General features: G+C 38.1%; 3 protein-coding genes across 3 annotated transcripts; 1 reads left to right on the top strand and 2 right to left on the bottom strand.

Moving 5' to 3' along the window:
* The first annotated feature begins 1,038 nt into the window (after positions 1–1,038).
* On the top strand, positions 1,039–25,595 carry LOC102077365 (uncharacterized WD repeat-containing protein alr2800). Its single transcript, XM_019347662.2, has 15 exons — positions 1,039–1,081; positions 1,786–1,906; positions 2,218–2,342; positions 2,433–2,532; positions 2,838–2,993; positions 3,290–3,346; positions 3,557–3,692; positions 3,925–4,220; positions 4,346–4,475; positions 4,628–4,705; positions 5,287–5,417; positions 5,517–5,635; positions 5,872–6,604; positions 23,045–23,142; positions 25,501–25,595. The coding sequence occupies exons 2-13, from the start codon at positions 1,847–1,849 to the stop codon at positions 6,143–6,145; spliced, it is 1,662 nt and encodes a 553-aa protein (XP_019203207.1). The 5' UTR covers positions 1,039–1,081; positions 1,786–1,846; the 3' UTR covers positions 6,146–6,604; positions 23,045–23,142; positions 25,501–25,595.
* Positions 9,640–12,137, bottom strand: apol1 (apolipoprotein L, 1). The gene is made up of 3 exons (XM_019347664.2): positions 11,861–12,137; positions 11,667–11,718; positions 9,640–10,959 (listed from the first exon to the last, which is right to left on the bottom strand). Exons 1-3 carry the CDS (start codon positions 11,883–11,885, stop codon positions 9,978–9,980), a joined length of 1,059 nt encoding a protein of 352 aa, XP_019203209.1. The 5' UTR covers positions 11,886–12,137; the 3' UTR covers positions 9,640–9,977.
* On the bottom strand, positions 12,268–19,181 carry LOC109195518 (putative ferric-chelate reductase 1). The gene is made up of 11 exons (XM_019347663.1): positions 19,048–19,181; positions 18,357–18,453; positions 17,011–17,217; positions 16,304–16,414; positions 15,911–16,052; positions 15,611–15,762; positions 14,265–14,471; positions 13,434–13,544; positions 13,041–13,182; positions 12,782–12,892; positions 12,268–12,522 (listed from the first exon to the last, which is right to left on the bottom strand). Exons 2-11 carry the CDS (start codon positions 18,450–18,452, stop codon positions 12,470–12,472), a joined length of 1,332 nt encoding a protein of 443 aa, XP_019203208.1. The 5' UTR covers position 18,453; positions 19,048–19,181; the 3' UTR covers positions 12,268–12,469.
* Positions 25,596–26,418: the final 823 nt, after the last annotated feature.

The following is a 26,418-nucleotide window of genomic DNA, read 5'->3' as shown; positions in this document are numbered from 1 at the left end:
CTGCCATGTTTCTGCAGTAGCTCTGCAGAACTTGATGGTATCTCCTGACCACTAGAGGTCACCAGCATACCAACAAAAAGGCAACTGGACTTGTTTGTTTGTGTGTTTGTGTGTTTGTTTGTTTGTGAAGACCTTTTTCCTGTCATCCAAGAGGCTTCTTCAGTTTTAAAAACAACTTATGGAAATTCCTGGGTATTTACTGTCACTTGAGCTATTCAGGCCACATGGGTCAAGGTTTGAGTGGGCCCTGAAACACCTGGGAAGATTGCGTTGTAGGTGGCTGATAGGTGGCGTCTGTGGACGTGCTAAAAGCACTCTAGACTTAAATGATGTGATGGCTCCGTGCTTCGAAGTAGTTTACTATCAGTGTTGGTCAAGTTACTTGAAAAAAGTAATCAGTTACTAATTACTGATTACTTCCCCCCAAAAGTAATCCCGTTACTTTACTGATTACTTATTTTCAAAAGTAATCAATTACTTAGTTACTTAGTTACTTTTTAAAAACACGATTTACAACCTGAATAGGTGATAAAGCGATAGATCTTTCAGCCCAATTCTACTTTTTCTGCATAATTCATCATACAAAATGTAATCAAATGGAAAAGTCTCTTTTTAAAACTTGTTTTATTAGTTTTAATCTTTTAACTTTATGCATCAAGCAAAAATTAAATTATATGCAACATTCTCTGACTGGAAGAAATTTGTTTAACATTTAAACCTATTTTCTGCACATTCCAGCACATAAAATAAAATATTTTATTGTGTTTACACTCACTCTTTCAAATAGATGCAAGTAAAACACAGCAGAAAATAAATAAAATCAAAGACTAGCGGTCCTGTCGCTCTATTTTCACCTGTAAAGCAGGACTGGGTTAGGCGGAGGTTTACCCTGGTGCAGGTGTGCTGCAGCGGTCAGTGGAAGAATCCGCGAGTTTCTCTGTGAATTTCACATTACGTCGTAGTACACTCGGTGCTTGCTTGGAAGTTTAGGGGTTTTTTCGCTGTAAAAAGAAGTTTTCTTCCCACGCACAACGGACACTAATGTTTTTGTCACTTTTTATGGAATCAAACTCAAAATAAGGTCAGTACTTCCACGCTTTAAACGCTGCACGCTACACTCTGTCCCGCACTCGATATATTATGATCTGCAGACAGCTGTTGTCACGAACGTCGTACTCGCTTACGTCACTGTCATGAGACGTTCTCGCAAAAAATCACGGTTTTAGTGACGCAGTAACGCAGCGTTCCTACGTGAAAGTAACGGTAATCTAATTACCGTTTTTGCAATAGTAATCCCTTACATTACTCGTTACTTGAAAAAAGTAATCAGATTACAGTAACGCGTTACAAGTAACGCGTTACTGCCCATCTCTGTTTACTATATATGAAAACTACTACCGGGAAGGGACAGTCAAATACTTGAAACGGTCACTCTCAGTCCGTTGGTTGAAATCTATAAATTCATCACTAGTTGACCTTAAATCCTATACGCAGGGCCTTTAATTCAACTTAGTACATATTTCTATGGGGGTTAATTAAGTAAAATCATCTTTCTGCAACATATACTGTAAATTGTGGATGCTCATATTATAATAAATTACCTAAAAAAAATTTACTTCACAGTAATATTGGTAGTTCACATTAGTAAATGCACTTGGGGATCAGTGGTACTAGCAGTGGGATGCAGAAGTACAAAACATATAATATGAATGTATATGTAGGATAATCTAGTCTATATTGTTTTATTGTGTTGAAATTCTTCTGCGTTTTAACTCCTGAACTCAGTGAGCTGCTGTCGACCTTCCCCTCGGAGCCCACCTCTCTGGTTGTGAGCCAGGATGACCAGATGATGGTGGTTGGCACCGGAGAGGGAACTCTGCATTTCATCCACACGCAGACTGGACAGGTACAAATGTTTGTTTTAAACACATTTTATAATGTTGTGGATCAACTCAGCAGCTTGTATTCATGCTTTGAATTTGTGAGATCAGTAGCAGACTGGATTCATTGTTCATGTTTGTGTGTACTTAAATTCCAATTGATATTTATTGTCATTAATGTGAACTTTATGTGTTTGCTGTTAATTTTCTAGCTGAGACATTTTCTACCCTGATTAAACAAAAATGAATTAATACATAAATAATGTGCTGTCACACTTGCTGAGAATAAGAAGCCTTTAAAAATGTCTAATATGTACTTTCTCCTGGCTGCGAGCAGGAGGTGAAGTCTCTGATAAGCAGCTGTGACGGCATCTCGAGCTGTGTCTTCCTGAAGGACGGACGTCTTGCTACCACCTCATTTGATGGGCGAATAGAAGTGTGGGACATTGAAAATGGATGCAGGTGAGAGAAGGGTTAAAAGAAAGGTTTAGATTTAAAACTTTCCAAATATAGCACCGAGTCTTTAAAATCATTTTACTTGTGTTTGTGTAGGACTGCTCTTATTGATGGCCACACTAATACAATAACAGGAAGTGATGTCACTGCAGACAAGAAGCACCTTGCCACGGTTTCCCTCGACTGCATGATTAAAGTAACACTAAAAAGAAAACTCTTCATGTTTGTGTTTTTCTGCCTTGACTTCTTTCTTGATTCAGTATCATTTGAAATAGGACCTCATAAAAAAGTAACTTTGCTTTCTTTTTTTCCTAATCATTGGAAGTTGAAATTGTTCTCCAACTCTAGTCTGTCTCCCTGAGGGTGAAAGTGATGATTAAGCTGGGATGTGTCGTTAGTCATTCGTGCAGCTGCTTTATTATGGTTTACAGCCTGATGCTGCAGTGCCAGGTTTGACATCGTTCTTTGACTGTATTAACCAAACCTGTTTCTGCTCTTCAGGTGTGGTCTTCTGATAAAGGTACTGAAGTGTCCTCCGTGCTCAGCAGAAGCCCTATGAACTGTGTGACCTTTGACCCTAAGGGTCACCTTCTGGCTGCTGGCTGTTGGAATGGAAATGTGATCATGTGGAACTGGCTCAAGAATAAAAAACTAACAGTGAGCTCAATACTGCTGAATGTTGCATGTTATTTCATTTTCACAATGAATGTATGTTAAAAATACATGATAAATACATTTGGTTGTTTTCTGATCTATCTGAGATAATTGATTTGACACTGCTGTTTATTTTCTCAAAAATGACCTCAAAAAGCACCACCTCTGAAGCAGTCATAGTGCAGTTATCAGGAGAAAGTCAGCACACAAACAGCCACCAGCATCTTCTCACAAACAAAGATTTCAGTGATTATAAAGCTAATCATCACCTCCCATTTCTGTTTTTTCTGTTCAAACAGCTCAACCTCTGGTCTGGAGGACTTGGACGTTCTGTCACTGCATTCAAATGCGATGATGTAAGTTCTAATATTTTGCTGGACCACTTTTAACTTTAATGATGCTGCACATTTACAAGGATCTTGTACTGATGATGTTAAGTGTTAAGGTGGGGCTCTATTAAAGGAAAAACCTGGTCATTCATATATTCATGTAGTTCTACATGTTCTAGTGCAGATGCCCTCTTTTAGCATATTCATGTTCATGTTTCTTTTTTTTTCTTTTTTTAGTGGATGCAGGAACCTCCTCTGAAAAAGCTAAAGGCTGTAACGTCTCAGCCTGCTGCTCTGTGTGTGGCTGTGAATGGAGACTATGTTGCTGTGGGATACCACGCTGATGGCATCAAACTTTTCAGCCTCAGATCAGGTGTGTTATGAGCTACGAATGTTTCAGAAATCTTTAACAGATTGAATCACTAGAAGAAAGTGTGTGTGTGTGTGTGTGTGTGTGTAACTCTATAAGAAGTGGGGCCAGTGGCTGAAAAAAGACATCTCTGGCATTAAAATTCAAAGCATCTCCTCTAGGTTTTTTCCTTCCTTGCTCTTTTTAAGTGTGTGCACTATTAAAGAAACAAACTGTACCAAAATTAATTTTTCAGGTGAGAAGCTTTGGGCCTCCGTGGACCTGGACTTGTCTGTACCGTGCATGCTGTGGGTCATTTTAGAAGCAGAGCAGACCGACACCGATCTGCTGGTGTCTGGAGGAAGTGACAAATGTCTGCGGCTGTGGAAGAGAAAACAAGAAGAGGAGGGAATGATGGAAGTCCTGGAAATGGTGGGAATGTTTGGTGTGCAATCGGGCACCATCCAGGCACTCGCACAAAAGGGCCTTCAGGCTGGGCAGTGTCTGAGGGAAATCTCCTGGACAAGTCCACTTACCTCTGTCTGCTGTCTGGTGAGTCACTTATGCAGCTTTTAGTAAACAAGCTCTATAAATTGTGTACACTGTAAAGAAGTGTTTAATTGTCTTCTTCAATTATCTTCTGTGTTGACCTGCTTTGTGGTGTTTTCTGTGTGCAGGGACAGTATGTGATAGCCAGCTGTGCAGAGGGGGCACTGCATGTCTGGAAGTGGGAAACAAACACTGAAATCTGCCATGTTTCTGCTCACGTGACACGCATACACCACTGCTCTCTCCTCCCAAATACAGGTACCACTCCTGAGAAAACATGCTGGGAACTGATTACACACACAGTCTCCTCCTCTTTCCTTCATTCAGTACGCTGTAGTGAGTTAGTTAGTTAGTACTGCATATTTTGATATTAATATTTAATATCTGTAAATCTGCTCTTTGTTTTCAAGATGAGGGGAAAAAAGTGAAGTCAGAAGAAATGTCAGTTTTCACAGCGTCTGATGATGGCACAGTGGAAACCCTTACAGGTCTCTCAAGCAAATAAAAGATGCTCTGAATTTTTAAAATGCTCTGCTTCTTCAGTTGTGTTTTCAGTAGAAACATCTCGCATAAAATGGATTTAATGCTCAGTATTTATTTTTTTTACTATGTTAAAAAGTCAATATTTATCATCTGCAATCAGTTAATGAATATTTGAGAAAATAATTAACTACCTGAAGATTAACTACCTGAAATGTCTTTAAAACTCCTTATAAAATATTAGAGTGCACATGTAATTTTTAAACATGATTTTGTAAAGAAAATGAAAATTATAAGCATGTTTATGCATGTTTTCATGTGTTAGAGCCTTGACCTCAGTTCAGGAAATCTTTACCCACATATATTAAAGCAATGTGATGATTGAAGAAATTGTAATTGAGGCTCTTATCTTCATGTGTTGAACTAATCAAAGAAGATTTTTTGATCTAGATGGATATAAAAGTAAGTGCCACTGAACACTTACTGTGAGCTAAACTGATGCCCTATGTAGCCTTTAAAGTAATTACACTGTTATTAAGTGTCATTTTACAGCTTTTGTGATGAAAACTGTTTCTTATTCTCTCCACAGCAAGTCCTCCAAACTGGAAAGGCTCGGCCACAGCTCTGTGCTTCTGTCAGAATGATGACGTGCTCCTCGCCGGGTATGAATCTGGTTTGCTCGAGTTGTGGCAAAACAACTCAGTGGTTGGCCACAAGCAGGTGAAGAAGTGTAGAAAGAAAAATTGTTTTTAACTCTTTTTGTGTGTTTGTTTTGACCACCAAAAAGATGTCATCCATCTTTTTGTGTGTGTGTGTCAGGTATTGCACGACCCCATTACAGCAGTCTGTTCCATGCCTGATAATCAGATCGCTGTGGCGAGTGTGAAACTTACCACTGTTTGGAAGCTGGTGTGGAATAAACAACATGACACAGCAAGGTAATCCTATAAAGTTAATGACAAAAGCTAATTTTGTGTAGTTTGCTTGATAAAAATCATATGACTGCCTAAGCATGGTGGTAAAGTGACATGTTAAAGCTGTTTTGTATTGAGTACTGATGCTGAGCTTCAGAGCATCAGCAGTGGAGGGAGTGTATGACATCACATGAGCTATTACGAGTTTCAGTCTTCACACTAACTAGTTCTTCTTTAATTGTTGTCTCTGTTGCTTCCAGCTTGGTGAAGGTAGCCACCTACAAAGACAGTGAACCAGTGGTGCACCTCTTCTACTGCACTGCTTTATTTGGGGTGAAGTATTTGATGTGGCACCCAAGAACAGTGAGGGCAACTGGCACAATAAAGTCAACAAGTAATGTATTTTCCATGTTTTTTAAAAAAAAATCAGCCATTCAGCATAATAATCCTCTCATACTGGACTACATTCTAACACAAGCTGTTTTAGCTTCTTTCCTCCAACTTGAACCGTATAAAAAACAATCCCGTCTTTGAAATGTTGTCCATGCTTAAAATAGGCACCCACCATTGTCGCAGTCTATATACGTGACAGAAAATAAAGTAGATAAAATAGAATATTTTAATGAAGACTGCATGTTTAATCAGTTTTATGGAGTTTTAGTTTCATCCTTGAAGTATCTTCAATAAAAAAACAAACAAAGCTCAAACTAAATCATAGCTCTGATGTGCTGCACAGTTATATGACAGAAAATGAAACTGTAGCAGACCTTGGATCAAAATGCTTATTTTTGATATTTGCATGACCAAAATCCAGTTCAGCTCAACAGCTCTGTGACGCGTTCCTTGTTGCTTGTTTTTGGCAACTCTAAATGTGGGTTGTCTCTTGTTATCAGTTGGCTCTATGAAGTTGAATTTCACTGCGTGATCCACAATGATAAGAAAAGCGTGTGGCTGGTGGGTGAATCAAAGGGAGAGATTTACAGCGGCTTCCTTGTGAGTATACTAACCAGCATTACTCCACATTAAGCGTTAATTCACCATCAAAACCATTCTGAAGATGAAAAAAATTGGTATTTTAGAACTGCTGCAAGCACCATTTTAAAATTTAAGATAACTGAAATTATGAACAGTTGGAAGATGTCTCGTATATAAATGAAAACAAAAAACTGTACATATTATTAATTTTGAATACAGAATTACCCCTTTAGTTCCTGTATTATAGTGAGTTCCCCAGATCAGAACAAAAACTGGATTTGAGCATGTTCCTCATCTAAAAGACAAACTAAAGGTGCTTTCAAGAAGGAAATGATCCCCTCCCTTGAACCGTGGACACTCATCATCTCTTGTGAACAGATTTAGTACATGTCTATAGGCAGAGATGGGCAGTAACATGTTACTGTCTGGCTGCACCAGAGTTGTGGAATAACCGGATCCGGGCATCTGATTCCATCCAATCTTTTAAATCACGGTTAAAAACCTATTTGTTTAATCTTGCCTTCCCTGCTTGTTAATGCTCGCACCTGACTTTTAGACTTACTCTATTTTTTCTTATACATATTTTTATGGCTTGTGCTTTTATTATGTTTTTACTTTGATATGCATTTTATATTACCCCTGTGTATTAGTGGCATTGACCTGTGAGTATATTTGGCCTTATAATACTCGTGTTACTTCTCTGTCTCTTATGTTAAGCACTTTGGTATACCGCTGGTTTTTAAATGTGCTCTATAAATAAAGATTCTTGTTGTACTGTAATCTGATTACTTTTTTCAAGTACCGAGTAATGTAATGGATTACTATTGCAAAAAATGTAATAAGATTACTGTTACTTTCCCGTACGCACACTGCGTTACTAAACCCTGATTTTTGTTTGTGAGAGTGTCTCATGACAATGACGTAAGCGCGTGCAACGTCTGTGCCAGCAACAGACGTTTGTATATCAACAATGGATAACATGAGTGCGGGAGAGAGTACGACCATGCAGCGTTTAAAGCGTGGAAGTACTGACATTACTTTGAGTTTGATTCCATAAAAAGTGATAAAAACATTAGCGTCCACTGTACACTCTGCGTGGGAAGAAAACTTCTTTCTACAGCGAAAATTTAAACTTCAAATCTGAGCAACCACCTAGCACACTGCCATAGGAATGTGAAAATCACAGAGAAACCCCCGGATTCCCCCACTGACATGACCGTTGAGGCACCGGTGATAACACTGAGTAATAAGACACCGATGAAAAGACAGAAGCTGACAATCATATCCTCTTAATTTTCAGTTTCCCATGAGTTATAAAACATCCCTTCAAACAACTTTCAGTGAACTGAACATGAAATGTGACGAGGAAGAGGAGGAGGGGAAGAAGAGGATCCTGATAACAGCGGTGATAATGGATAGCGGTAAACATCAGACCTGGAAGTAAAAGATGTTTACTTCAGTTGATTTTTCATGCTAATTTGATCTCAGAAAAATAGTCAAGATATTCACTTTTCTGCAGCATATGACTAAAACATTGTATTCCTATGCATCACTGCCTAGATTTTGCACCCTTGCTTTAAAAATAATGGTCAACATGATGCAGGGTATTCAAATACTGTAAATAAGAAGATGGTTAAGTAGAATTCCACCACACTGTTTTGCTTCCTGTTGGTTAAATTAATAAGGTAACTAAGCAAATAAGGTAACTAGGCAACACCTCTGCTCTCCCATACCATATATACACATATAGGAAATGTCCCAAAGATCCCATCAGCCAATCAGAGGACTACTGAGGTTAATCTGATTAATGAGTATCTTGGACACGTGCATTAGGAGTCAGACATCATTAGCAAATCCATGTAACTTCCAAACTCTGAAAAGTTCAGAGCACAAAACAAAACTGGTTTACACATGAAAACATTGCAATATCAAGCATGTTCTATGTGTACATGGAGATTCTATCACACCTGAAATGTTTGTCTGTTTTAGATTTTGTGGTGTGTGGAGATGCAGAGGGCAACATGTGGTTCAATCGCCCACCAGAACTGTCCTCATGGAGCAAAAGAAAGCCTGTAAGAGTTCAAGAGTGAGAGAAGAGTGTGACTGACATGAACATATATACTGCTGCTCCACATGGTTTGGAAAAAAAAATTATAAGTATTTAACTGAAGTGTATTTTATTTGTGTTAGTTCTTTTTTAAACTTGTAGTTCTAAATTGGAAGAATATTGTGATCTTGAAATGTAAAAATAAAATTATGTTATTATTTTTCATCGCTCAAAATAAGCGCCACACTCGCATAAACCAGACCTGCCAAAATGCCCTGCATTTATGGAGACTTTCAACCCCAGGCAGGCCAAGTATGGATCTTCGGATCCACATACGTATGTGAGCAGCTATTCTCCTCCATGAACTATGGTAACAACAAACACTGCTCACGCCTCACAGATGACAGCTTACTAGCGACTTCGTACAGCCCCGGTCTGCAGATGCTGTGCGCAGACGGTCGGGAGCAGAAGTCCCATTGTCAACATACCACGGCAGACCCGACGATGTTCGCATGAACATGCTTTTTTCTTTATTGACCACTTTTCAAACATGGTTGCTGTACCCACAGCCAGCTGTAGTTTTGTAGCTCACAGCCCCACAGACTTTAAGGCGGCAAGGCGTGATTGTGGATGCACTGCAGACCACGCCCTGCCACACACATTAACCACGTAAAATAAATATTTATGCAGATATGCAATATGCAAAATATTTGTTTTTCATTTTTTAGCAGCATAGTGCTTTTTTCCAATTATTTTTAAAATTCAGGTTTAAGGCTCCGCTACAGGCTGCGAAATTCCAAAAGTGATATAATGATGACGGCTCACTACAGTTTTTATTTGGTATATGAATAATTTAAGTTCAGCTTTTTAATTCATTTAAAAGAGACCTTCAACTGGGTGTTTTTCCTTTTTGTTATATTTTTTAAGAGTTCAAAATGTGTTCATTACATAAATAACATTTTATTTTCTCTGTAGCACTTCATGGATTTCATAAGCAACACACTTTAGTTGTTTATACGAGGCATAAAGGTAAAAAACAATAACAGTGTTATCTTTATTTTAGATGTCAAAAAGTATTTGCGGTTCCCAGTGTTTTCTTTTCTGTGGAAACTGGGTCCAAACGGCTCTCTGGGTGTTAAAGGTTGCTGACCCCTGGTTTAGATATTTAACGTTATATTTTAACTTTTAAAAGGCTCCTTTTTGGACAATTAAAATACGCCTGATTGCAGTTTAACTTTAAAAATCTGGCACCAAATACTTCATAGACAGTAAAATACAAAACATTTGCTTGTGACTAATAAGCTGTCTAAGGAAGCAAAGCTGAAAGTATTTCCTAGTTATGTGTCAAACATATTCTCGGTTCTCAAGCTCCTTTTTGATGGCTTTTTTAATGCGGTCGATTACATCGTCATCTGAGCTGTCATCATCTTTCTTTTCACTGTCCAAATCTTTTCCCTCCTTCTCTTTCTTTTCACTGTCCAGATCTTCTGTGGCTTTCTCAGAGTCTTTTTCTGGTGAGTTGAACTGCAGCTCTTGGTGTATTGAGTTCAGCTCCACCAGACCGTCGTGCAGCTGTTGCGCCACCTCCCTGATTTTGGCAGCAAACTCTGATTTTGCCCCTTTCTTGAGTTCTTTGGAGTCTTTGGACACAAAGTAGATATCCATAACTACAAACAGTCCGGTGAGCACACCAGTTGCCATACTAGCAATCTGGACTGCTCTGGCTGCGGTGCTACCTGCTACATGGGCGATCTGGACAAAACGCATGATCTCATTGGCATTGACGAGGATCGCCTTTCCTGCCATGGCGCCATCTTCATAGAATCTGCTAATAAGTGCAGGGAAGTCCTGATTGTATGCACTATTCTTCATCTTGATCAGGTCAAACCTGCGCAGGTTCTCAATACCCTGTTTGATGAACGTCAGGCACTTGTTCAGGTCTTCCATCTTCTCCTGGTAGTCCTGCACGATCTTCTCCACCTTCTTGCGGTCCATGGTGTTGTTGACCTGGTTGGAGATGCCGGCACCTGCTGATGTCAGACCGCCTGCCGCGGCAATGCCCAGTCCCACTGCAGTCACAATCAAGGAAGTTCCCATGGTGACTGGAGCCAGTGCAAGGCCAGTAACAGTGGTGACGCCCCCAATGGCGCTGGTGGAGCCGCCTGTGATTTGAGCGATCTTCGTGTTCTTGCTGAACTTGTCGAGCCCATCGGCGATGGCGTTGAGGTCGATGACATGCTGCCAGAGGCTCTCTGCCCGCTCAGTGAACAGTTTGTTGAAGACTCTGATGCCCTTCTGCAGCTTGTCAGCGGTCAAATCAAACGCCCTGAGAAAAGAAATTTAAGTCTTATCAGTAACTCCATCTTAAAAAGCCATTTTGTCTCATTTACACAAACGGAATAAGTGTTAATTAACCAAAATCTTGATATCCAACTGGTGATTTTGAGGCCAGTAGAATATTTTGTTTTTTCAAAACATTGTGAAATCAACAAACTTTTGTTTAGATTTTTTTTAGACTTTTTAAAATAATTTTTAGACCACCCTTCTTTGGAATTAACGTCTCTCCTGCAGAGGGATAATTAAGTGTTGTTTTTGGGTGAGAGTTGATGATGCAAAATTTAGCGTTATCCAATGGCAGGCCTGGCAATATTTAAGCAGCTCCTGAGTCACTTGGTACATTTTATTCACATTATAATATGATTACAATATAGCAACTCAGTACGATACCAAAGGAATATTTTAATTTCATCTCCTCAACTTTAGCCATTCCAGCAGACTTGCTATCTGGCAAAATAGCAGGTGACAAGGAATTAACAGCCATGAATTAATGATTAATTAAGAAATCAAAATAAAATCCTACCATCCTTTTAAGAGACACACCACAAACATTTTAATGTGCTTCCTCCCTAAATTGTTGCATTAAATCAAAGTAAGCTATTGAGTAAAAGGAAAAAAAGTATAGGAGAACAGACCCCCGAAAGACCGAAAACAGCATTTAATGAAACATAAACACCTGTTAAAGCATTTACTTACTTGGCCTCTTCTTTTTCAGTCATGTCTTCATGTTGAAGTGTGTCTTTCCATTCTGAAAAAAAATGAAAAAAGAAGGATTTATCATCATTTTGTGTATCTTACTCGCCTAAACCCCAACAAACCCCAACACAAAATCTAAGAAAAATAAAAGCCAAGGATGTGAAAAAATCCAAAACATTTCATTTCCAACTTACGTTCCACATTTTTCCACCATTCCATAAGATCCACATCCTGAAAGACATCATTAGGATCCGTGTTTGTTGTGTTTGTTTTTCAATTTAACCAGATGAGGTTCATTTAGACAGTCACACCCTCATCACCTCCAGGAAAGATTGTCACACTGTATCTTAGGGGATAGGATTTGTTGATTTCACTGTACTGTGTCCACAGATGCAGCTCATGAGGTAAGACCATAGTGTAACTTTATTATAATTAGCTTCAGTTTCAGTAAGTTTATCTTTTAAGAGATCATTTACAATCAGTACATATATCTGTTAAACAAAACCATCTTACCATTTGTCTAAGTATGCTTACTTGTAGGTGTGTGTATGTAAGTCACATGCATGAATATAATATATATATATATATATATATACACATGTATTTGGTGTCTAAATCCACACAATTACTTTGAAACTGAACAACATAACATCTTCAAATTCAATAGATACAAAAAGTGCAAAGGGAACATAAAACATTTCACTATTAGTTCAGTAAACACGTCATAAATTGACACTCAGATTTTCTGGCTTTGCAAACCAGTCATCTTCACCGGGTCACAGGTTCTTCCTCTCTGCACTCTTTCAGGCTGTCTTCAGGACGAACAGCGTGAGGACAGTTAGCAGGACTGTCAAAGCTGGCAGAGAGAAACGACAATAAAGCAATTATTCAGAAAGAATCCGTCAGGGTTTCTGCTGGTTAAAGTTTTGATATCTTTAATACCACATGGTGCAAAGTGTAATTATGCATCATAGTCATTGCTAAAGAAAAATTCAGCCAGGACAATAGGGGCTAAAATGACATATTATCTCTGCTCTTTCTGTTGTATAGCAAATTTAAGATCATGCATTTGCTTCAGAACTGAAGCTGAGAATAAATGTCAGTGTGGTGTTTACCATGACTGTGAAGAGCGCCATTGGCCGAATTTTTTGTTGCAACATTGGCGCTTGGGTTGGCGAGGTTCAGAGGATCGGTGGTTTTGCTAGCTGTAAAGGTCCCAAAATCGTCTGAAGAATAAAACATTGAAAATAGTGATGAGGATTCAATTTAACCTTCATTTACAGCTTCACAAATAATGTAGCATCTAACGTGTGTATTTATGTTGATAAGAGTAGACAACAAGTTATAGTTGAAGGCTGCTTTCACTGGACTTACTTCCATTCAATGGTCCAGACCCAAGGATGACAACATAAGTGGTAGAATCAGTGCTCCTGGTGTTGGTGGCATTCAAATTGGGGACACTGAACTCACACTGGATCGTTCCATTGACTACCTGGCCTCGTATCTTTGTCACAGTCTGGTAAAAACAGTTTGACTTGAAGTTAAAATACAGCAAAGCACCATCAGGTAAAGTATTTCATTTTAAACACCCCAGTTTTTGTTGTGTGTTTTTAGGGCTTTGATGACTGAATTACAGAGTATGCATTAAATAATTTCTAGGTTAGCAGCTTTTAGGAATGTGTTCTGATCATCTGTCAGCCGTTCAACTGTTTCAGCTTGTTTGGTAATGTTTATCTGCATACGTTTTAAAAGTAGTTACAGCCTCACCGCATTAAATGTAGAGAGTGTGTTGTTGATGTTGTTTCTCTGCCGAGCCGCGAAGACGAATGATGCATTGTTAGAACTGTTCTGAGCACAGATGTAAAGCGCAGTGGTACCCTGAAAAAGAGCAAGCAGTTTAAGGGTTATATACTTCCTTAACTCACTGGTCTCACTTTTAACTCATTACTTTGGCCTGGACCAATAAAGACATAAAGACATAAGCAGGTCTATGTGAGCTTATAGAAACACAGATGTAATTGATTAAGCTTGGTACAGTATTTCCCAGGTGCCTTATCCTTAACTTGGCCTTATCACTTGTACCTTAACAACAGTATTTACATTTAGTTTGATGTGAAAGTTTCACATCCTGGTGTGACTATTTGACTAAGCAAGGTGGTAGCTTTCATTAAATAAACCTCTCTCGGTTGTCTCTGAGATGACCGAACGTTTGTTGGATTATTAAATCTATATTTAGAACATGATATATTTTAAAGATATTTACTAATGGAAACCAATGCTCATTTCCAAACACAACCCTATTATTTAAGTTTTTTTTTCATTATGTACCAACGTCAAATATTTCATTAACCCTCTGACAGTGAGTAAACATTTCCTGCCAGAGGATTAATGGCTAGGTAATGGAAAAGTAATTGAATGAAATTAATTAAAAAAAGAAATTGATAACATAGGAAATCAGTTATGATTACTGAAAAGTTAAGGTGTAAATAAGTATAACTCTTCAGTAAATAATTGTTTTGGGTTAACATTTTTATGAGGACACTGTGGTCTAAGTTAAACTTTACATAATCACCGCTCTGGTTTTGTGTGCTGTGGTACCTGGGTTGCATTGGCGGTGAGCCCCAGTGCGATGTACCCAGTGGAGTTCCCACTGAGCTGGAACATCAGCTCGGTGCCGTTAGGAGCTGTAGTGTTGCCTGCAGCCACTGATGCAAAGAAACAGCTGCTGGTCGCAGCAGGGTCACAGTTGTCTGGGGTCTGTATGCACAGCTTAGTCTTCCCACAACCTGTATTTGTAATGTTTACCTAGTAGAGAGACACATGAGCATAATCCAAGTCACAAGACAGCTTAGCAGCTTCAACTTCTGTGTCAACACTTTGGTGACGAAACTGCTTCTGTTTATTGTGTTCTGTAGTGAGATGGCATTTAAATAAGTCAATACTTCTTACTGATTCTTTATTTCTATATTTGTTTCAACACGTGAGAATGCAGAGCTACAGTGCGATGAATTAAAAGGGTTTGCCACTGATTTCACACAACTTATGGTGGTCAAAAATGCACATTCTGCATCAGTTATTTGTAAAATGAAAGCATCAGTGTCGATATAGAATCGCTCATGTGAATTAGAAAAATTATTTTTGTATTGACAGTAATCTTGTTAAAAACTAAACATACTGAAATAGGAAGAACAGCATCCCAGCTCATGAACTGGGAACAGCTGCTATTAGTTAAAATTAGGTTACTAAAGGCTTTATGGGAAGTGAAACTCTACCTTAAAAAATCACATACACGTACAAATCACACAAATTCCATTAATTATACAATTTATGAACGCCACTGTTTAGCCATATGTGACTGTTAGACTGTATGTAAAAGATGGCAGTAGCCACCACACCCATCTCGATTCTTGTCTCCCATCTTGAAGCCTCATTCTGAACATTTTTGCAACCGCCATTTCACAATCCATAACCCGCCCTTTTACTCTAAAGAAGATCTGACCTCATTATGTATTAAATTAGTCATAACTTAGCATCTGAGATCGTGAACTCAAAAGGAACGCACTTACTGAGTTCATCGATGGGGAGACATTTTTTCATAGATTTCTATATAATTAGACTTTATTCTTCACTTCTCCTCCTGCTGGCTACTTTTTAGACCCACTAGCATTTTTCTTCTTCTCCCATGATAATAATAATTCTCAGAATGTATAAATATAAATAAAAGTAACGTTTAGCCAAGCTAACCATGCGCTGTTCTGCTCCACGCTGTAGATGCTTAACTTAAAAAGACAAAATTAGCAGTAAATTCTGACACTATTTCGTACAGTAAAACTCATTTCAGCTCCTAAATAGAGTGCATTTGTATGCTTAACAAATGCACTCCATCTGTGTAAATCACCATGGTCACAGTGGTATTGTGCTGGCAAAGTTAAATATAAACCAACCGTTGCATTAGTGGCAAAGGAGAAACTGTCTGCTGCACTGGCCGAATTTTTTGTAGTAGTAGGTGATGCGGTGGGGTTTGCAACATTGGCGCTTGGGTTGGCGAGGTTCAGAGAACCGGTGATTTTGTTAGTTGTAAAGGTCCCAAAATCGTCTGAAGAATAAAACATTGAAAATAGTGATGAGGATTCAATTTAACCTTCATTTACAGCTTCACAAATAATGTAGCATCTAACGTGTGTATTTATGTTGATAAGAGTAGACAACAAGTTATAGTTGAAGGCTGCTTTCACTGGACTTACTTCCATTCAATGGTCCAGACCCAAGGATGACAACATAAGTGGTAGAATCAGCACTCCTGGTGTTGGTGGCATTCAAATTGGGGACACTGAACTCACACTGGATCGTTCCATTGACTACCTGGCCTCGTATCTTTGTCACAGTCTGGTAAAAACAGTTTGACTTGAAGTTAAAATACAGCAAAGCACCATCAGGTAAAGTATTTCATTTTAAACACCCCAGTTTTTGTTGTGTGTTTTTAGGGCTTTGATGACTGAATTACAGAGTATGCATTAAATAATTTCTAGGTTAGCAGCTTTTAGGAATGTGTTCTGATCATCTGTCAGCCGTTCAACTGTTTCAGCTTGTTTGGTAATGTTTATCTGCATACGTTTTAAAAGTAGTTACAGCCTCACCGCATTAAATGTAGAGAGTGTGTTGTCGGTGTTGTTTCTCTGCCGAGCCGCGAAGACGAATGATGGATTGTTAGAGCTGTTCTGAGCACAGATGTAAAGCGCAGTGGTACCCTGAAAAAGAGCAAGCAGTTTAAGGGTTATATACTTCATTAACTCACTGGTCTCACTTTTAACTCATTACTTTGGCCTGGACCAATAAAGACATAAAGACATAAGCAGGTCTATGTGAGCTTATAGAAACACAGATGTAATTGATTAACCTTGGTACAGTATTTCCCAGGTGCCTTATCCTTAACTTGGCCTTATCACTTGTACCTTAATAACAGTATTTACATTTAGTGTGGTATGAAAGTTTCACATCCTGGTGTGAAAGTTTCACATCCGGGTGTGACTATTTGACTAAGCAAGGTGGTAGCTTTCATTAAATAAACCTCTCTCAACGTCAAATATTTCATTAATCCTCTGACAGTGAGTAAACATTTCCTGCCAGAGGATTAATGGCTAGGTAATGGAAAAGTAATTGAATGAAATTAATTAAAAAAAGAAATTGATAACATAGGAAATCAGTTATGATTACTGAAAGGTTAAGGTGTAAATAAGTATAACTCTTCAGTAAATAATTGTTTTGGGTTAACATTTTTATGAGGACACTGTGGTCTAAGTTAAACTTTACATAATCACCGCTCTGGTTTTGTGTGCTGTGGTACCTGGGTTGCATTGGCGGTGAGCCCCAGTGCGATGTACCCAGTGGAGTTCCCACTGAGCTGGAACATCAGCTCGGTGCCGTTAGGAGCTGTAGTGTTGCCTGCAGCCACTGATGCAAAGAAACAGCTGCTGTTCCCAGCAGGGTCACAGTTGTCTGGGGTCTGTATGCACAGCTTAGTCTTCCCACAACCTGTATTTGTAATGTTTACCTAGTAGAGAGACACATGAGCATAATCCAAGTCACATGACAGCTTAGCAGCTTCAACTTCTGTGTCAACACTTTGGCGACGAAACTGCTTCTGTTTATTGTGTTCTGTAGTGAGATGGCATTTAAACAAGTCAATACTTCTTACTGATCCTTTATTTCTATATTTGTTTCAACACGTGAGAATGCAGAGCTACAGCGCGATGAATTAAAAGGGTTTGCCACTGATTTCACACAACTTATGGTGGTCAAAAATGCACATTCTGCATCAGTTATTTGTAAAATGAAACCATCAGTGTCGATATAGAATCGCTCATGTGAATTAGAAAAATTATTTTTGTATTGACAGTAATCTTGTTAAAAACTAAACATACTGAAATAGGAAGAACAGCATCTCAGCTCATGAACTGGGAACAGCTGCTATTAGTTAAAATTAGGTTACTAAAGGCTTTATGGGAAGTGAAACTCTACCTTAAAAAATCACATACACGTACAAATCACACAAATTCCATTAATTATACAATTTATAAACGCCACTGTTTAGCCATATGTGACTGTTAGACTGTATGTAAAAGATGGCAGTAGCCACCACACCCATCTCAATTCTTGTCTCCCATCTTGAAGCCTCATTCTGAACATTTTTGCAACCGCCATTTCACAATCCATAACCCGCCCTTTTACTCTAAAGAAGATCTGACCTCATTATGTATTAAATTAGTCATAACTTAGCATCTGAGATCGTGAACTCAAAAGGAACACGCTTACTGAGTTCATCGATGGGGAGACATTTTTTCATAGATTTCTATATAATTAGACTTCATTCTTCACTTCTCCTCCTGCTGGCTACTTTTTAGACCCACTAGCATTTTTCTTCTTCTCCCATGATAATAATAATTCTCAGAATGTATAAATATAAATAAAAGTAACGTTTAACCAAGCTAACCATGCGCTGTTCTGCTCCACGCTGTAGATGCTTAACTTAAAAAGACAAAATTAGCTGTAAATTCTGACACTATTTCGTACAGTAAAACTCATTTCAGCTCCTAAATAGAGTGCATTTGTATGCTTAACAAATGCACTCCATCTGTGTAAATCACCATGGTCACAGTGGTATTGTGCTGGCAAAGTTAAATATAAACCAACCGCTGCATTAGTGAAGGAGAAATCGTCTGCTGCTTGGACACTCGGAGCCACAAAAAGCATCACTGCGGCAATCAGCAGGCTCAGGCCTCGCTCCATTCTTTCCAGGAAAGCAAACAATGAGAGAGCAAATAAGAGAAGAGCAGATAAGAAGATTGCAGACTCTTTTTTTCAGAACAAACTAAGCTCCTTTACATTCTACCTTAGTTTTATTATAACAACTTGTAAATGTAAAAAAAACTGTAAATGTAAGCACTTATAACAAAATGTTTTGTTCTAAAATACAGTTCAGTAAAAAGATTTTTTTTTTTTTTTTTTAAAACAAAGATAAATTGAAAAGAAAAAAAATCATTTAAGCCATGTCCACAGGGCTGAAAACACATTTATACACAAATTTACTAAGTACAGTCAGTCCTTTAAAAGGTAATAAAACACATTATGGTTTATCTGTACTGGAATATTGACAGAATAATTCTTCATTTAAAAACAGAGCATCGTTCCTTGTCTTTTCCAGGGTTTGTTTTTTCTTTGTGTAACTAAAAATCGACTGTCAGATTATCTAAATAGTGTTTCTAGAATTCTCATAATTAACCTGATTATGCTTTAAAGGATAATGAAAACAAATGAAATAGAAGCAGGCATCCAGGAGAATCCAAATCTAAAATGTAATTAAATAAAGTTTGGAGAGACTTACTCGATGCTGTGAAGTTTAAATGCTGCGTTGGAGGATTGTTTTCTGCTGTCTGTGGGATGATCCGCAGTTCTGGTGATGGAACAATGTGGAAGTAGCTTTTTGTTGAATAAGGGGCGGGGCTTGATAAGAATACACCTGTATACCTGCCTGGGTGTGGATTAGTTGTTTGCATTACTAAAGCAGTTTCTGTAGAACAAGCCTTGCTGCTGACACGAAAAAATGTCCTTGGTTTTTTCTTCTTTTACGATTTTCCGTTAGGAGTTGACTCACTTTGGTTCAAAGTTTACTGCTTATAACTAAATACACTGTGAAATAAAGAAAACACGCATGAGAAGATAGTTTGGCTGACCTAAATTAAATATAAGTCAAATATTAATTAATTAATCACAATCATTGTATGACTGTTTGTATGATTGTTCTCACATTGGATTCTGCTTAAAATAACAATGTAATATAAATTGGGCTTAGATAAGCAACTTCATAAATATGTAAAACATCATTTTGCATTTCTTTTCTTAATATAAAGCAGATTCAAAGTGGTTTTTACTGCCAGTAAGGTCAATGACACACAGCAAATACACATAAACACCAAGAATGAACTTTATAGCAGGGCTTTATTCTGAGAAGTGGAGATAAATTCAAAAAAGGAAATGCAGTTCACAGGTATAACTTTTACAATTAGTTGAATTAATATTAGATGGAGTAAACATCAGTGCTTTTGCTATGTTGCTAAACATGCAAGTCCAATATTGCGCATTTACTTGCACTGTAATAAAAGGAACATTTCCCCAAAGAAAACAACAATTCCCGTTTAAGGAGTTAGAGACAATGTCAAACACCCAGATTATTTGGTGCCTCTATAAAGAATGTTGTGGTGTAACCACAGTTGTGTTGTGATCTGACCTTCCTGTCAGGTTAGTTACACTTTTTGCATTTTTGTGTTCTTTATTTCCTCTTCAAGGAATTTCTTTTTCGTTTCTGGAAGTCTTTGTGTGTCATTACGTCACATGTGGTGTCACATGGGGTGTAGCTCAGGAGGGAGGTGAGGTCATCTACTGATTGGAAGGTTGTTGGTTTGATCCCTGAGTGTACATGCCAGATATCCTTGGACAAGAAACTAACCCCAAGTTGCTCTCCGATGCATCCATCGTGTGAATGTTAGGTAGCAAGCACTTACAAAGCATAGAAGAAAGTGAAGGTGGCATGTTGTAGAAAGTGCTTTGAGTGGTCTGGGAGAGTAGCAAAGTGCTATATAAGAATGAGTCTGTTTACCATTAGGACGATGTCATCCTGCTTACTGTGACTTTTAAAAGAAAGAGAATAATTAAAAAAGTAAATCTGACAAAAGTCCAAGATTTAGAATTACTACCAGTCCATAGTGTCAGGGCTCTGTGTGCGGGCAGGCGGAGAGGATCCAAGCGCAGGACTCTGACACTGAATTGTAACTTAAAACCTCAGCTTTATTGCTGGCACAAAAACAAAACATAAACTGAGCGATGGCAGTGAACATGAAAATACTGAACACACAGGCACAATCTGAGGGTACGACGCGACGCTGAGCAAGGGCAAACACAGGGCTAATATACACAGGGAAGTAATCAGGGAATGGACAACAGGAGGGAGACACAGCTGGGAGAGATCAGGGTAAACGAGACAGGGGGGAACAAAGCTGCACACACTAACATGAGGCACACTCCTTCAAAACAAAACAGGAAACCATAAACCACTAAACAAGGACGCAGACAGAGAGGCAGAATATAACACATGGAACTCCAACAGTACGTGACCACAATTCCTAAAACACGAATAAACAGAAACTCTAATAATAATCACCACCATCATCATCGCCACCACCAACACAAGCAGAATAAGAAAACAATCCATAATGCAAAATTAAACCAAAATATAAGACACTCAAAATGCTGGGTCAACACTGACCCAGAACCGTGACACATAGGATCTTATATAGGACATCACTTCATGAGCTTTCTTGCTTTTCTCGTCCTAGAGAAATTCCATTTTTACTACAGTTCATTGGACTTCATATGATTTTGTCCATGTCACAAACTTGGCCATGTTTGTCTATTTTATTTTACTGTCTAGACTCTATACATTTGTATATGAAAGTTATGTTATACGATAAACAGCGTTACAAAACTTTCCATGATGACAACAGTGTTTCTAATGTAATGTTTTATCATTCGCTGAAGGCGTTACATTAGTAATTTGATTCAGATGAAGTTCTTGACTTTTTATATAACACGTTAACCACTGATATGGGGAAGTGCGAGATTTAGAAGTCAGAAATGAATCAAGCATAATGTTGTACTTCCACTAAAACTAAATTTTTGTTAATGAATCCAAATAAATAGCTGTAATTTTGCATCTTGATCAAAAAATAATTATGTTTTTTACTTCTTTTTCTGCTATTTTCTAAAACAGTACATTTGAAAATTCATGGTTAGCAATAATAATTATATTTTAGCATTAAAATAAAAAATAATTATTGCCAGTGCTGTTAATTTAGAGCAGGTAAACCTTAAACCTTACACTCAGTGTTGTTCTAATATATAGAAAAGGAAATAAAAGCAAAGATGCACATGCTAACAAAAACAACCTTAAAAACAGAAGTATGCAATGACGCCTAGGGATGGGTACCGGTGTCGTTCTGACATAAACGGTAGTAACCTGACCGAAAAGCAGCGCACATTTCGGTGCTTTATTTCGGTGCTTTTTTTTTCCTCAGCCAATTCTAGCCAATCATTTTACGTTTCCGAGGATAGTAGGCGGGGCCAGGTACGTACGTTCTTTTAGAGCAGAGCTACAGATTAAAAATGCCCAAGGCCAAGCGATCAGAAGTCTGGCTGTACTTCACAGCAAAAGATGCAAACTCAGCAGCCTGCAACAAGTGCTTTAAGCTGATACTGTGATACTGTCAAAGGAGGTAACACCTCAAATCTGATGAAACACCTGGCGACGCATAGCGGGTTTTTTTAAAGCCGAGAAATGCGCCGTGTTTGATAGCTTGCTGCGAGACCTCACACCGTGCACATCTACTGCGGGTGTGGTGCCTGTTATCGGACCCGGAGTTAGCAACATCCCCCAAAAACCCGAAGAGGAGAGTCCTGGCCCCTAGCCCTGTCAGCGTAGCAGAAATGATGACGGATGATGATGGCAGCAGCAGCCGTGAGTAGCTTCATGTTGTTCGTGTGTAACGCTGAGTATGCTAACCACATTATTACATTAATGCACGTAAGGTGAACTAGCAAACACCGTTGTAGTTACATGCGGCTGTCTTCTTGTTTGATGGCAGATACTCCCTTCACCCTGGCCAAAAAGGCTAAATTGACCAAAGAAAAAGTGGAAAACAGTTAAACATGAGAGGTTTTTGGACAAAGTTTGTGTTTTTTCCATTGTTTAAGCACTGCTTCCAGCCAAGAGTGATACCATATATGCCCCATAGCTGCAGAAAAGGCTAACATTGTTATCTTTTTACAAAAAAACAGCTGAACATGAGAGGTTTTTGGACCAATTTTGTGTTCTCCATTCTTTAAGCACCGGTTTGAGCACCGTTTAAGCACCGGCACCGTTTCAAAAGTACCGGTTTGGCACCGGTATCGGATAAAACCTAAACGATAACCATCCCTAATGACGCCGATATCATTTTTATTATCAGCTCCTCCTTTACTTGTTATCAACACATGTATTCATGTGTGCTACTTGCCTGTCTCATTCAGTAAGCCCAAGTATTTCGACACCACCCAAAGGCAAATTTGTTTGCTGGTTGAAAAAGTATCTTAAACAAACCAAAACATGCCCTGAACAGCTTCTGTACCTCAAATCATCACAGGGAAATAATCTGTTATTCAATCAGGAGCGTTCTCGTCATATAAAATATCTGCGTCAGTAAATACTTATGAAACAACTGTTCCTGTTTTCTCACCTGGTTTTCCCCGATGCAGAGGATGTAAGTTCTTTGTCTCCTTTCTCGTTTTAGTGATGTGAACTCACCTGAAAAAGGGGCGTGGCCATTTTGAGGGTTACCTGCCTCTGGGAGCTACTCTGAGTCATCAGTTTCATATGTGTTCACATCATGTAAGTATTTTAAATCCTAAAGTCAAAATTGAATCATCGTCATTGGTGGAAAAACAAACACTGATACTTTCAGAGAGAAAACAATAACAATAAACAGTGGAAATTTACTGGCTGCAGCCTCTGGCCTTACAGATTTTTTTTAAATTAAATTGAATGTAACTTTTTAGATTTACAACAGCCATCAAAAAATGTGTTTTGGAAGTCAATAAAAGTCAGTAATTAGTAAAAACAAGACTTGGAGGACCCGAGGGATGCATTTATCCATTCAGTTGATTTATGTTCTGTGTAAGTGTGTGGCGTTGTTGCCATGACAAACCTGTGATTAATTCCAAAAAAAGCATTAACATTAAGTAATATTTTATTTATACTGTGTGCCTGTCATCACAACAACATTATGAAACAACACTTTTTAAAAAATGCAACTTTTTGGTTTCTAAATGCTGAGACATGTGCAGCCAACACAATTCACCTATTCAGCTCAGTCACAGAAAACTCTAAATAGAAGCAAACAGCGCAGGAGGAGATTTCTGAAAGGTTTATCATCGCTATTACCTGAGTAAATACCAACTCAGTAACTGCACAGTGGTTTGTTTGCAGGAAGAAATGTCCAGTCAAGTAAAGGCTTAACAAAATGCACAAACAGAAATTGTTTCTGACCTTTAATTTCACATTTATTACATATATTGAACAGAATATTGCACAAAGACGCCATCACTGAACGATCAACTTCAGCCAGCACAGAATATGAAAAAAAATAAATACAACTGTTATGAAACAGACCACAGAGCTGTCACCATGAGAGCTTACAGTACAGGCAGCTCGTCAACCCTCGACTCTGAATTAATAAAAATAATAAAAGCGAATCTTCTCAGGACAGAATGACTCGGTCTTTTTTACCCTCCTGGACAAAATGAAATCACCAAAGAGAAAAAAATGATTACAAACCAAATGGTTTCATTCATATTTGTCCTTTTCTGCTACTGTTTATGTTCATAAGTTCAGACTTAGCTTGGTTAAAACCTTGAAGTGTAGTGACAACCAAATTAAATAACTTTATGATAGTTTAGTTTTGTGAATATTAGAGTTAGTGTGAAAACATGATTTGAAATATATTATTTAACAATTATGTAAACTGGGAAGGAAAACAAAAAACCACAAATTAAAGAAAACAAAACAGGATACTAAATAAAATGTTTTCCATCTGCACTGAACTACATGAAGAGCTGCTACTTACTGAAAGAAATGCAATTCTGAATATATGTATAACTGCAACACAATTTACAAAAGGACAGGCAGTTATCACCACCCCCTCTAAAGTTGTTCACTTTAGAAGTGATGTTATAGATCTTAAGTTCCTGTGTACACAGTCAGTAGCTTCGGGCTCTAAAGAGCTTTTACTGCTTTATAACACTGTTAACACTGCCTGCAGCCAAGTCATTCCTGAAGGCTTAATGGAGCAGCCCGTTTGAATGGAAAGACTCACTAGTTTGAAACAAACGTAAGCAAACTAGGGGTTCCAAACAGCTACTGCAGCAAAACACGGTCCAGTTACCTTCTTTTTATTTGCTCTTTTCATTAAAATATACAAAACTAATAAACGATTAGTTTAAGAAACGAAGGCATGATAAATAATAAAGGTCCCTTTGATTATACATGTTCTCTACACCTGAAAGTGTCTCAGTGGTTCAATAGGATTGAAAACAATTTGATTAAACTAACTGGAATTTTAAAGTCTATGTTCTGTGTAAGCAGTCTATTATCTGATTATCAAAGTACATGACTTAATTACAGCTTTCAACCAATGGCACAACTGCAATAGTAACTAACTGTTACTTCACTGTCACCAATTTAGTATAAATGTTAATGTGATTTAAATAAGTCCTTTATTTAAGGTTTAGATCAGGGGTCGGCAACCTGCGGCTCCAGAGCAGCATGCGGCTCTTTAGTCCTTACAGTATGAAACTGAACAATTCAGTCTGAAGCCTGAGTTTTTGGCTCACATTGATTATTTGGGCAAATGGTGACCATACACTTAATATCAAGCTTCACTGTTGTAAAAACTTTTTCTTATTTTCTGCCTGTCTGACAGAGAAAAAAAAGAAAAAAGCTTAATAAGTTCCCAGTAACGTCTGAGGTCTTTAAACAAAGCAAAAAGAGAGAAAACTGCCAAAAAAGCTGAAAATTCTCATATTTCAGCAGGTAAAATTCCAAATCTGGCAATTTTTCCTCTGGGTTTTTAAAATTTATTTATAGACAAATCAAATTTGGTCATCTTGATTTAAATGTACAGAGAAAAGAAAGCAAACAGCAGACACGATATACAACTTTCCTCCTGTAATTGTGATGCTTTATCTGCAGGCTCACAGTGACAGGGTCAGTGTGCTGAGACTCACTGACAGCACCATCATCTCAGCCTCCTACGACCGGACAGTGAAGCTGTGGGACAGAGACACTAAGAAACAGGTACTCTAAAAGCTTCACGACAGAATCTGGTCATAGATTATGTTTTTATTTCTTTACCATAGTCTTGGTAACTTACTGTGTATTGACATTCTGATTGAGCTTTTTCTTCTTTGCCATTAAGCTCCAGTGCAGCTAAAATACACTTTATAGTAATCTCTACTATAGTAAATTACAATCTCTACTTGTGAGCTGATTTGAATCTTGCAAGCTAATTTTCTCAGTAGGAATAAACTGATTCATGCCTCAGAGAGTTAACACTTTCCCCCATAAATACATTTGACGACCTCCCCTGTACCAATGACAAATTTTGACATTTCATTATATATGAATGAAGATCTGGTTTGACGGCCATTACAGTAGTTTCTAGGTTTTTCAAAGGGGAGCAGTAAAGTTATAGGAGTCCAGGCTTTATATTGTAAAATAATCTGAATGTACAATGCATGACCCGTCACTTTATCCATGTTGGTCATCATGTAGAAAACTCCTGTTTCTGAGTTTAATTTCCAAATTTTGTAATTTTTCTTGAAGGAAGCATTATTTTCATCACTCTGTCTTTTTTTTTCTTCCTGTAGGTGGGCATGTTTGTGTGTGGAGGTCCTGTTCTGATTTTAGAGGTGAATCCACTAAGACCCACTGAGCTGGTTTGCAGTGATGGAGAGGGAAAGCTCTACTTTCTCTCCTGGAGAGAGTCTGTTTGTTACAAACTAAACTTCAGGAGTTCAGATAGTTTGTAGTAAATCACAACACTACCCAAAGACCATCAGGGATGTTTTCCTTTTGGCATCAAATGTGCAATAAATCTTTGTTAAAAAC

The sequence above is a fragment of the Oreochromis niloticus genome, linkage group LG18 (genome assembly GCF_001858045.2).
Source record: "Oreochromis niloticus isolate F11D_XX linkage group LG18, O_niloticus_UMD_NMBU, whole genome shotgun sequence".
Classification (NCBI taxonomy): domain Eukaryota; kingdom Metazoa; phylum Chordata; class Actinopteri; order Cichliformes; family Cichlidae; genus Oreochromis; species Oreochromis niloticus.
Note: the sequence above shows the minus strand (reverse complement) of the source record. Positions and strands in the feature narration are given on the sequence as shown.